This window comes from Kogia breviceps, chromosome 10 (assembly GCF_026419965.1).
Source record: "Kogia breviceps isolate mKogBre1 chromosome 10, mKogBre1 haplotype 1, whole genome shotgun sequence".
In the NCBI taxonomy this organism is placed as follows: Eukaryota; Metazoa; Chordata; class Mammalia; order Artiodactyla; family Physeteridae; genus Kogia; species Kogia breviceps.
The window spans coordinates 51,949,829-51,963,071 of record NC_081319.1 but is presented as its reverse complement, the minus strand read 5'-3'; the positions used below and the strand labels follow the sequence as shown (position 1 = coordinate 51,963,071).

Genomic DNA, 13,243 nt, shown 5'->3' with positions numbered 1-13,243 from the left:
CTAGCGTATGTGGGGGATAGGGAGGTAACAGCTAAAGGTACAAGGTTCTTTTTTCTTTTTTTAACATCTTTATTGGAGTATAACTGCTTTACAATGGTGTGTTAGTTTCTGCTTTATAACAAAGTGAATCAGCTATACCTATACATATATCCCCATATCTCCTCCCTCTTGCGTCTCCCTCCCTCCCACCCTCCCTATCCGACCCCTCTAGGTGGTCACAAAGTACCGAGCTGATCTCCCTGTGCTATGTGGCTGCTTCCCGCTAGCTATCTATTTTACATTTGGTAGTGTATATATGTCCATGCCACTCTCTCACTTTGTCCCATCTTACCCTTCCCCCTCCCAGTATCCTCAAGTCCATTCTCAAGTAGGTCTGTGTCTTTATTCCCGTCTTGACACTAGGTTCTTCATGACCATTTTTTTGTTTGTTTTTTAGATTCCACATATATGTGTTAGCATACAGTATTTGTTTTTCTCTTTCTGACTTACTTCACTCTGTATGACAGACTTCAAGTCCATTCACCTCACTACAAATGACTCAATTTTGTTTCCTTTTATGGCTGAGTAATATTCCATTGTATATATGTGTCACATCTTCTTTATCCATTCATCTGTTGATGGACACTTAGGTTGCTTCCATGTCCTGGCTATTGTAAATAGAGCTGCAATGAACATTGTGGTACATGACTCTTTTTGAATTATGGTTTTCTCACGGTATATGCCCAGTAGTGGGATTGCTGGGTCGTATGGTAGTTCTATTTTTAGTTTTTTAAGGAACCTCCATACTGTTCTCCATAGTGGCTGTATCAATTTACTTTCCCACCAACACTGCAAGAGGGTTCCCTTTTCTCCACACCCTCTCCAGCATTTGTTTGTAGAATTTTTATGATGGCCATTCTGACTGGTGTGAGGTGATACCTCATTGTAGTTTTGATTTGCATTTCTCTAATGATTAGTGATGTTGAGCATCTTTCCACGTGTTTTTTTGGCAATCTATATATCTTCTTTGGAGAAATGTCTATTTAGGTCTTCTGTCCATTTTCAGATTGGGTTGTTTGCTTTTTGATATTGAGCTGCATGAGCTGCTTGTATATTTTGGAAATTAATCCTTTGTCAGTTGCTTCGTTTGCAAATATTTTCTCCCATTCAGAGGGTTGTCTTTTTGTCTTATTTATGGTTTCCTTGGCTGTGCAAAAGCTTTGAAGTTTCATTAGGTCCAATTTGTTTATTTTTGTTTTTATTTCCACTTCCCTAGGAGGTGGGTCCAAAAGGATCCTGCTGTGATGCACGTCATACAGTATTCTGCCTATATTTTCCTCTAAGAGTTTTATAGCGCCTGGCCTTACATTTAGATCTTTAATCCATTTTGAGTTTATTTCTGTGTATGGTGTTAGGAAGTGTTCTGATTTCATTCTTTTACATGTAGCTGTCCAGTTTTCCCAGCACCACTTATTGAAGAGGCTGTCTTTTCTCTATTGTATATTCTTGCCTCCTTTATCAAAGATAAGGTGACCATATGTGTGTGGGTTTACCTCTGGGCTTTCTCTCCTGTTCCACTGAGCTATAGTTCTGTTTTTGTGCCAGTACCATACTGTCTTGATTACTGTGGCTTTGTAGTACAGTCTGAAGTCTGGGAGCCTGATTCCTCCAGCTCCACTGTTCTTTCTCAAGATTGCTTTGGCTATTCAGGGTCTTTTGTGTTTCCATACAAGTTGTGAAATTTTTTTGTTCTAGTTCTGTGAAAAATGCCATCAGGGTTCTTTTTGAGGTGATGAAAATGTTCTAAAATCTACTGTGCTATCATGCATACCTACAAATATACTAAAAAAATGAGCTGTACACTTCAAATGAGTGAACTGTACAATATGTGAATTATATCGATAAAGCTACTTTAAAAATTAACTGAAAGTGCACCAATAGACACGCTCATACACAAAATTTAATAGATGATAAAAGCAGTATCTCAAATCAACAGGAAAAACATGGACTCTTAGGAAGATCTGACTTAGGAATCTACCCTGAAGATATACCAGCAAAATTATGAAAAGACACACAAAGATTACTGCAAGAGACTGGAAACTACTCAAACATTCATTAGTGGTATGGGACAGGTTCAAAGAATTATGGTATATCCACACTAGAGAGTACTATGACACTTTAAAAATAAAAATGAGGGCTACCCTACTTCTGCTATGCAATGCTCTCCAAGATATATTAAGTGAAAAAATCAAGTTGGAGAAATGCACATGTATATTTTAAAAAGGGGACTACAAATAGATTTAGTTATAAATGTTTATTTAAAATATAACAATGGAAAGATAATCAGAAAAAAATTTTATGGTTGGCAATAGGCTATAAGGAACAGAGAAAGGAACCAGACTATTTTGAATATACTTTCTTTGTAGCAATAACTAATTTCATTGAAAATCAAATAAAATAAGTAAACCTAAATGTATACTCCATTAGTAGCATAACCACACAGAAGACTATTCCAAGTGACTTTAAAATACAGCAACCTGGGTTTCCCTGGTGGTGCAGTGGTTGAGAGTCTGCCTGCCCATGCAGGGGACATGGGTTTGTGCCCCGGTCCAGGAAGATCCCACATGCCGCAGAGCGGCTGGGCCCGTTTGCCGTGGCCGCTGAGCCTCTCTCCAGTGGGATATACCCCAAGGACAAAATCGAAACTGCAAAAAAGAAACTGTCAATGTTTTGAGAAATTATGTTGATAGAAGGAGATATAGATGGAAGATATATAATAGTAAAAACTGCAGTCCTGAATCTGAATTAGAATATCAGTATGAACTCATGATATATTTTTCTTTAAATTAAACCTAACCCTATGCATTGAAAAAAATCTGGAAACAATGATCAGATGAGTAACAGTAAGTTCCATTAGCACCCACACTGTAGTTTCCACATACCATTTCCCACAAAAAGGAACCAAAGCTTCTTGGAGAAGTGGTTGATTCCAGGGCAGGATCAGAAAACATGATCTCATTATACCAGATAGCAAAGACTCTATTAAAGATTATTAGAGTCATGTGATAGAACAGCTTGGATATTAATAAGGATAATAACTGGGGACTTCTCTGGCAGTCCAGTGGTTAAGACCCTGCCCTTCCACTACAGGGGGCATGGGCTCGAGTTCGATCCCTGGTTGGGGAACTAAGATCCCACATGCTGTGCAGCGTGGCCAAAAAAAAAACAAAAAAACACCAAAGAAACCAGCCTGAACATTAAAAAGAAAGGGGTGAGGATAATAACAGTACTGTCTTGAAATGCATTAGATATAGTTAAATGCAAGAGTTCATAATGATAACAAAAACTATCTGGTCAACGCTGGAGGATACTAGTTATTTTTACCTCATTATTTTGACAATTAGTAAATAACGAATCATATGAACTATAAACTATAGTTTATATATAAACTATACCACTGGGTAACCAGGTACTAGTAAACAGTGTAAGTTTCTCTTTATAAAAGTATTCCAGCTAATGAATGAAGGAATGACATAATCAGAATATCATTTTGCAAACCCTAATGAATAAGAGATCTAAACACTGAACATTAATGGCTGCTACCATCACAGAACAAGACCTTACGTGCCTTCCTAATGTTATATGCCAGCTGGTGGAAGAAGACCACTACTTATGAAGTAGTCTTGCTAAAAAAAATAAAATAAAATAAAAAATAAAGAAAAGACTGATTCTGATCAAACTTTAGATCAACTACCAATTTATAGGAAATACAGAGAAAACATCATAGGAATGAAATCAGCAAAATCCAGACTGTGGGAAACTCTACCACAAACAAAAGCCAAGAATTTTTTTTTAAAAGGCACTGAGGGAGAAACAGATTAAGATACTTACTAAACATGTTAGGACTTCCCTGGTGGTGCAGTGGTTAAGAACCCACCTGCCAATGTTAAGAACCCACCTGCCAATGCAGGGGACACAGGTTTGATCTCTGGTCCAGGAAGAGTCCACATGCCGCAGAGCAACTAAGCCCATGAGCTATAACTACTGAGTCCACATGCCACGGCTACTGAAGCCCGTGCACCTACAGCCCATGCTCCGCAACAAGAGAAGTCACCACAGTGAGAAGCCTGCACACCGCAATGAAGAGTAGCTCCTGCTCACTGCAACTGGAGAAAGCCCATGTTCAGCAACGAAGACCCAACCCAACCTAAATAAGTAAATAAACAAATAAACATGTTAACTGAGGTAAGCAGAATAATGGCCTCCCCAATGTGTTCACATCCTAATCCCCAGACCTGTGAAAAGATTAACTACATGGTAAAAAAAACTTTAAAGATGTGGTTAAGGATCTTAAGATGGGGAAATTACCCTGGGATTATCCTGGGCCCAAGAGTCCTTATAAGAGACAGGGTGGAAAGTCAGTCAGAGTCAGAGGAAATGTGATGACAGAAGCAGTGGTCAGAAAGAAAGATGGGAGGATGAGATACTGAGGGCTTTGAAGATGGAAGAAAAGGCCATAAGCCAAGAAATGTAGGCAGTATCTAGAAGCTGGAAAATTCTCTAAGGTCTCCAGAAGGAATACAATCCTGCTGAAACCTTGATTTTATACCAATAAAACCCATTTCTGACTTCTGACCTCCAGAACTGTAAGAAAGTAAATGTACTTTGTTTTAAGATACAAAGGTGTGGTAACTTGTTACAGCAGCAATAGAAAACAAATATATTAATGAATCACAACATGTGAACCTTATTCAGATCCTGATTTTTCTTAAAACAACTAATTACAAAATTTGTACTACATTTTTAAAAACTGGAAGTTTAAACCCAAGATATTTGATATCAAGGAATTTTTTATGTATAATAATAATATTGAGGTTATGCTTTTTTTTAAAGAGCACTTATTGATATCTTTGAGACATTAATAGAAAGACTTAACTGATGAAACAATATATTTGCAATTTATGACAAATTCAATATTATAAAGATATAAAGTCTTCCCCCCAAAAGATGACATCCAATGTAATCCCAATAAAAAGCCACAATTTTTGGTGCAACTTGACTAGCTTGTTCTAAAATTCACATGGGATAGTAAATAAAGACCCAATAATAGCCAACACATTCCTAAAGAATCTGGTGAGTGGATGTGACACAGCAAACGTCAAGATTTACCATGGAGCTACAAATAACTTCTTGAATTTCCATTTAGACATCTTTCAACTTAGCCTGCATCTTGGCTAAGGATCCTTTCAGTAGAATATTAAAACCCTGAAAAAAAGAGGAAAAAACAACTAGAGCAGTATTCCAATTTGCTCCTCACCAATTTCTTAGGAACTCAAATGCCTCCATTCAGATCCTTTAAAAAAAAAGCAAAAATAATGTACTTTCTAACATGTATATATAAAATATAAAAGCAAAAATATAAAACATATAAAATATACAACAATGAAATATTTAAAATATATAATATATGGGAATTCCCTGGCGGTGCAGGGGTTAGGACTTGGCACTTTAAGTGCCAGGGCCCAGGTTTGATCCCTGGTGGGGGAACTAAGATCCTGTAAGCCTCGTGGTGCAGCCAAATTTTATATATAAATGTATGTATGTGTATATGTGTGTGTGTGTGTGTGTGTGTGTGTGTATGGACATAAAAGCACAAATGACATACCTTTTAACAGGTAGAAAAACAGAAACCCCCAAAAGCAAACTTTGGGCTACAACCATGCTTAAATTTTATGGTGTTTTTAAGCCACAAAACTGAAATTTTTAAAAATGTATGGGGAATTCCCTGGTGGTCCAGTGATTAGGACTTGGGACTTTCACTGCCAAGGCCTGGATTCAATCCCTGGTCAGGGAACTAAGATCCTGCAAGTGGCATGGCATGGCCAAAAAAAAAAATTATGAAATTTTATTAACCCCAAGAAGTCCCCAAACCCTTAGGGTCATTTTCCTATTCTTTCTTTCTCTCTCTCTCTCTCACACTCCCTTTTTACCTCTGAATCACAAGTGGTTGAACATCTTTGAGTAACCTGACATCAATAAACTCACACGCAAGTTGTCATCTTGGCGACAGTTTTAATTCAACATAATGTTTAATCTTCAAAATGATTTAAATCAGAAATGTTGTCAACCAACAACAGAGCTAAGTAATGCATGCGATAGTAATTACCCCCAATTTAAGAATCACAACGGGGACTTCCTTGGCGGTCCAATGGTTAAGAATCCGCGCTTCCGGGGCTTCCCTAGTGGCGCAGTGGTTGAGAATCCACCTGCTGATGCAGGGGACACGGGTTCGTGCACCGGTCCGGGAAGATCCCACATTCCGCGGAGCGGCTGGGCCCGTGAGCCATGGCTGCTGAGCCTGCGCGTCCGGAGCCTGTGCTCCGCAACGGGAGAGACCACAGCAGTGAGAGGCCCGCGTACCACACACACCAAAAAAATAAATAAATAAATAAAAAGAATCCGCGCTTCCACTGCAGGGGGCGAGGATTTGACCCCTGGTGGGAGAATTAAGATCTTGAATGCTGCGCAGTAAAATCACAACTAAGAACTTTCCATGTAAAAGTCAGAAAGCCTGACAACAAGAGTTCTTGAAATCTAGGTAGGACATAAGCTTAATTCACAGTCATGGATTTTTTCCACCATAGGTGCAACAGAGAAAAGGCATGTATTATTCATAACAAGTATACTTCTGTAATGCTCCTCTCATTAGGAAATACTGTAGGTGTATAGGACTTTTTTTCCCCCACACAAATTAACTCAGCATCTAAGAAAATGAGTAAAAGAATGGGATAGAAAAATTGGCAAGTGAACATGTATGCACAGATCAAATAAGTAAAACATGATGGCTTACAAATTTTGAAAACCTGAAGAGAAATATCAGGTTTTTATATAAATATATTAAAAAACTATTTCTCTCAAAAAAGGAGGGGAATAAATAACTTAAAGATACTGATAAATTCTAGGTAGAGCAAGGGGGACAAGACAGGAAGTATAACCCAATATTTCCACTGCTAGACACATAACCAAGAACAATTATTGGAGACACACAATATTATTCCCTGCAGCTCTGCATCCCAAAGGTACATGGCCATACTTGGTAGCCCTGCTGCCAGTCATTTAAGTAAATAAAAGCCCTGTTTGAAGTTATCAGAGGCTAACACTTTTGTGTGTGTGTACACAGTTTTACTATATGAGGTTTCCAGGAATGCAGCCAGCAGATAAATCAAGTGTGCTTTCACACACTTTCACTGATTTTACAAATACTGAGAGCCTGCCATGGGTATAAGTGCTGGAAGTTGGGTACATACAGTAGTGGGAATCTTAATAAATTCTAGTTCCTTCAATTTTCTCAGTGAAGTAGGCAGCAAGGCCATCAGCTGAAACTGATGATGGAAGCAGAACTATTGATAGGTCTGAGGGGAGAGCAACAGATGAAAGAATGAATGAACCAAGAAAATATAGGAAGATTGCCAGGCTCCAAAGAGGACCCACTTGAAGGTCAGGAATTTAAAATGAAATCAGTTAGAGGTTTTGTGTTTTTCTTCATCCATCTTCAGTTGCACTGGTGCAGGTGCAGGGTAGTTAGAGTTCGATTAACTAGGATTACATTTTATCAAATGAGAACCACAAAGGAAAAGTGAGGAGGGAGAAGAGAATTAAAAATGAATGTGGGCTTCCCTGGTGGCACAGTGGTTGAGAGTCCGCCTGCCGATGCAGGGGATACGGGTTCATGCACCGGTCCGGGAGGATCCCACATGCCGCGGAGCGGCTGGGCCCATTTGCCATGGCCGCTGAGCCTGCGCGTCCGGAGCCTGTGCTCCGCAACGGGAGAGGCCACAACAGTGAGAGGCCCGCGTACCGCAAAAAAAAAAAAAAAAAAAGAATGTAAGGGTGTGATTGACTGACTAGGATATTTAAACTCAGACAAGAGGGATAATGGGACAGTTAAAACTTAAGTGAATTGGATGTCACATGGGGTGGTCAATCTCTTTAAGATGGTATAGTCAAAGAAATAAGATTCAGAATTTATAGTCACAGAATATCACAACCACCAACAGTAACGCTGCTGATGAAGTCTGAATAACGAGCAACCACATACCTGTAGTGGTCTGAATTGGCATTTATAGCAATATGTACTGATGCAGCCATCTGACTAGCATTATGTCTTCCTGGGTAGTCAGGCTGGCACATTTACATATTGAAACATTTTATCTCATTATAAATTATGTGTAATTTTCCTTTATAGTACAGTTAGGTCATTACTGGGATTTTTTAAAATGATGTGTATTGAGTATTATCTATAAATTTTATTTCAAGATTGTAAAGGGGGCATTGAAAGGCGGCACTGAATCTGACAGGGTTCAGAATCACCACCCTACAGAAACTCTCATGCACATGTACAAGGTGACAATGCAAAAGGACAATGTGAACAGGAAAAAGTTAAAAACAACCTGGATGTTCTTCCTATATGGCAGGTAAAAGGAAGAGACAACATCCATATATAGATAGACTTCAAACTAAAAAATAGTATATTGTAAGAAATTGATGGTTTATAAGATATACAATCAAGGTGATGCTAACATTGAAAAGTATCATCCTTCAAATGGCAAAAGGGCTGTGATTTTGGATTACAAGACTTGAAATCCTAGCACATTACTAGCCCAGCACTAGTTATATAAATGGTACTTACTGTTTTCTCCTTTTAGGGTCAACTTGTTATAGTTGCAGATAGATAAAATAAAAAAGTGAGAGTAGAGCTGACAAGTGATAGGATATTGAAGAGGTTTACAAAAGTACAGAAAAGGAAAGGAAAATCCTGGTCTCTCTTGGTTTAAGTACTCCACCAATATACCAGGTCTAGGACCTACGCCAAGATACTTTTATCTTCTTTTCTACAAAATAAGGAAATAGTACTTACTTTCTAAGGCCACCTTAAAGATTAAAATGAGATAATGGAAATAAAACACCTGAGACAACGCCTGATACTCAGGACTCTTTAAATGGTGGGTATCATATTTAACTGCATTTTATAAGGGACACTTTATTGCCGTAGTACCATTTTAAAATTTGGGAACTCATGAACTCACAGGACTATCCTTACCAAAGTCAAACACCAGAGCACATGTATTTGTATTTTATATAATATACATACCTATTCCCACTTTTTTTTTTTGCGGTACGCAGGCCTCTCACTGTTGTGGCCTGTCCCGTTGCGGAGCACAGGCTCCGGACGCGCAGGCTCAGCGGCCATGGCTCACCGGCCCAGCCGCTCCGCGGTATGTGGGATCTTCCCGGACCGGGGCACGAACCCGCGTCCCCTGAATCGGCAGGCGGACTCTCAACCACTGCGCCACCAGGGAAGCCCTTCCCACATTTTTAATCTTCAATTATGATTTCTCCACTGGGATGAAGACCCCAACCATCCATTTAACATCTCAACTTGGATGTCAAACAACCTTCTCAAACCTAACTTTTTACTTCCTTCACCCAACTTGTTTACTCAGTCTTCCCCATTTCAGTAAATACTACCCTCTACTGGTGCTCAAGTAACGCAACTACACCTAACTGCTCTCTCTCTCAATGCTCATATTCAGTGCAAGAGGAGGTGCTACTGGCTTTACCACCAAGTCACATACCAAATCTTCCACTTCTCAGTACTGCCACTGCTACCAAACAAGCCTTAGCCACCATCGCTCTCCTTCTTCTTTTGCTGCTTTACTGTCCACTGCCCACAAAGCAGACAACCCTCTACATAAAAACTTCTGCCAATTTAGAATAAACCTAGAAAGCTCTTTCTACCCGCCTCCTCAACTTCACTTTTCTGAACACCTCACTCACTTGTAAACTCTAGCCATGCTGGTCTTCTTTATGTTCCTCAACAGAACTAGGTTCTCTGCATTTGCAGTTTCCTCTCCCTAAAGGCATTCTTCATTCCTATATTTCTTTCCTGTCTGTCAAATTTCACCTCACTTCCTTTACTTCCAAAATAGTCTCATCTTCCCCTCATTCTTTAACATCAGTTGATTTACAAACACTTGTTACTTGAAACTATTCAATTTTTATACCTATCTGTCTCCAAGACAGCAGTGATCTCACTCTTCCCTCCTTTAAATCACTTCTCAGTGAGGTCTTCAATGACCAACTATTTAAAATTCCAACATCTGCATCCTGCCCAACACTCCTATTCCCTTCACTGCTTTTCTCCAAAGCATTTACCACCATCTAACATACTACAGATTTTAGTTATTTTATCTTGTTTATTCCTCTGCCCCCACGAGAATCTAAGCAAGGATTTCTGTCTTTTTTTCACTATTGTATCCCAAGTACCCAGAATATTGTCTGCACATGGTAGGTCCTCAATTAATATCCAAATGAAGCTGAATGAATAAGCCTTTCTAGTCTTGTTCACAGCTGGGTCTTCAATATCTGGAATAATACCCAGCATATAAGTATAGTCACTCAAATTCACTGTTATTAAGAAACTCAAATTCTGAAGTACTATCAAATCCAAAGAAAAACTATATTTTGTTCAGCATAACTTGAAATATAAGTACATTTCTATTTGTATGTATGTTCAAAAATTCCATGATACACTTTTTTCAGAAGATTTAAATATTCATTGTATCTTGAGTAACCTAGCTTGGTAACTTAGTTTATAAATCCCAAATAAACTAATTAGAATGCCCTCTCCCCAAAAGTCAGAAAAGCTCTTATACTACAGAATTCAGTAGAAAGGAGAGAACTAATGATTCAAGGAGAGATCAGAATTAATGAATTAATGTCCTTGAGAAGGCAAGAGGGCATGGGATACACATGCCTTCATACCCATGTGGGGGGATTGGTAGAAGTGGGAAAGATAGATAATTTGTTCACTATAACAGAGAAGACAAGAGTTATATGGGCACAGCTACAAGGAAGTATGTAGGTGAGGATGTGGGAGTTCTCTTCGGATTTCTGAAATTGTCTCAGGCTACAGTATCTACTGAGGAGCATGGAGAGAATGTGTAGTAAAGAGATAAGAACTTAAGTCAGATCCCTGAAGGATTCTAACTCTTAAGGATCAGTTAAAGGAAAAACATAACGCTGAGTAGAAGTAGCTCTTAGAGACAAAAAAGAAAGAACAGGATACTGTGGTATCACAGAAGCCAAAAATATGTTTCAAGAGATGGGACTGCTTAACTGCCATTCACTGATGGTACATCTGAGGTGTGAAATGGCCCAAAGCCAGTTCAACCACAGCCAGCGTAGAGGTGACACATCAACCTTCACTTGGGAAGGATAGCAAGCATTACCAAAGAGCCGACTTTCTACAGCAGCCTAGGCTGTAACACAAAATCAACTATCTTGAGTGTGCATGCTCTTCTTACAGTGTAAGTAAATTTAGCATGTTTCTTCCAAAGAAATAAGACTAATCCCCTAAACAGTAATGACATATTCTTAAATATTAACTTTTCCCAAAGTTTTTAAAAATAATAAAGAGATAGTATATAATGGAGCACTGAGGTGGTTAATTCTCAAACTATTATTCCTGTAAAAAGTCAAACCCTTCCAAAACTCATATAAGTGTCACCATTAAATCTGCATAATAATTTTAGAGTTTGCTTTTCTTCTCCATGATGATAATGCTTTTAAAGTACAGCCTATTCGCTGGGTTATAAGTATCTATTACTAAGAAGAATCACTTCACAGGACGTTTGGGCCAACATTTTAAAGCAACACTGCCACCAGAAGACTAGAAAGAAAAGTTACTGCCAAAAACCACAGTTCAGGCTGATTACAGAATATTTACCTGGTCTCCCAACTTGGCTACAACCTGCCTACTACCGGCTCTTCAGAAACACTCATTCCTTCTTGGACCTCATCCTTTTATTTTTTGTCAGCATCAGCTAACCTGCTACGGCACGGTTTCAAATCCGAGTCAGTCCTCAACTGCGGCAAAACAAAATGACAGCATTCAACTGCCTTCCGTCGGCCATAACGAAAAGCAAATAAATAATGCCATGAGGTCAGCATCTTTTCATTAGATTTAACGGTAAACTCAATCAGGCACGCTATTAAGCTCTAAAGATGCTTTAGACACGAAAAGCACAACCTTCCAGACACACACACACACACACAAACTATATAAGAAAAAAAGAAACAGGCGATTAAGTAGGATAAAAATCACTAATGAACAGGGATTAGCTTGACATCTTTCAACTTAAAATCTGTATCCTCATGTCCTACGTCTTGGTCTGGGTAGTGTTTACATAGGTACGTACAAATGTAAAACGTCTTCGAACCTTTTATGCATGTAAATGATCACTGATTTTTTAAAAATACGTGATGAAACATTATATCTTACTGCCAAGGAACTCCGCACGGTGCGGTGTCACGGAATCACTGAATTTGTCACTGTTCACAATTGTGGAAAAAGTTGGTCGTGGTGGGAAATCGGTCTCCGGCTCGAGTTCGGAGAGGCAGGCTCCCCGGTGGGGGCGCGTCGGGGGACCCCGAGTCCGCGAGGCGGTTCCGAGGGGTCCGGCGCCCCCCCGGGGGCTCGCCCGGCCGGCCTCGCACATCCGTGATTAAAAGGCCGACGGGGGAGGGCGTGCCCTGCCAGGCCGCGCCGCCGCCACTTACCCGGTAGTTGCTCGAACCCACCCAGCCGGTGAGAGCGTCGACCGTCTTGCCCAGACAGCCCAGGTCCTCCTCCAGGTCTGGGATGGCGCCGGGGACGCCGAGGTAGAGCAGCAGCTCCTGGCCGACCTGCAGGCGGCCGCCGACGTCCTTCTGCTGCACCTGGGCGCTGAAGTACTCCATGCAGCGGGGCTCCATGGCCGCGACCGCTCGCCCGCCCGTGAGGGACCAACTTTCGCCGAGCGCCGCCCAGCCGCCAGCGCGGGGCCCCACGGGAACGGGAGGGACGCGCTGGGTCCGGCCGAGGCGCGGCTCGCGGGGCGCGGCGGGTGCAGCGTCAAGCGTGGATCGGCCCCCGAACTAGTCAAACTAGGCGCCCCCCGCGCCCCAACCCGCTTCAGAGGCCGCGGCCGCCGGCGACGTCAGCGCGCGCGTGACGTCAGCGCGACGCCGGCGGGCGAGCGCCCGCCCGTCTGTCCGGACTTTAGCTTCCCAGAGGAGGCGGGGGCGGAGGCGGGACCTCTGCGGGGAATTGGGGTCGAACTGTGTTGGCACCCCCAGGAAGCCCACACTTCTCTGCAACCCGCCATCTCAGCAGCCTGCCCTCGCCCCGTAAAATCGAGAACACTTCTAGGTTTTCCTCCAC

General features: G+C 40.9%; 1 protein-coding gene across 25 annotated transcripts in view; it reads right to left on the bottom strand.

The window, feature by feature from the left end:
- CLASP2 (cytoplasmic linker associated protein 2) overlaps nucleotides 1-13,032 on the bottom strand; it is a 181,024-nt gene extending 167,992 nt beyond the window's left edge. For all 25 annotated transcript variants that reach the window (XM_067005787.1, XM_067005791.1, XM_067005788.1 and 22 more), the window contains exon 1: nucleotides 12,601-13,032. In XM_067005787.1, coding sequence (XP_066861888.1) covers nucleotides 12,601-12,795 — 195 coding nt within the window. In that variant the 5' untranslated portion in view covers nucleotides 12,796-13,032. The remainder of the gene's footprint in view (nucleotides 1-12,600) is intronic.
- Nucleotides 13,033-13,243: the final 211 nt, after the last annotated feature.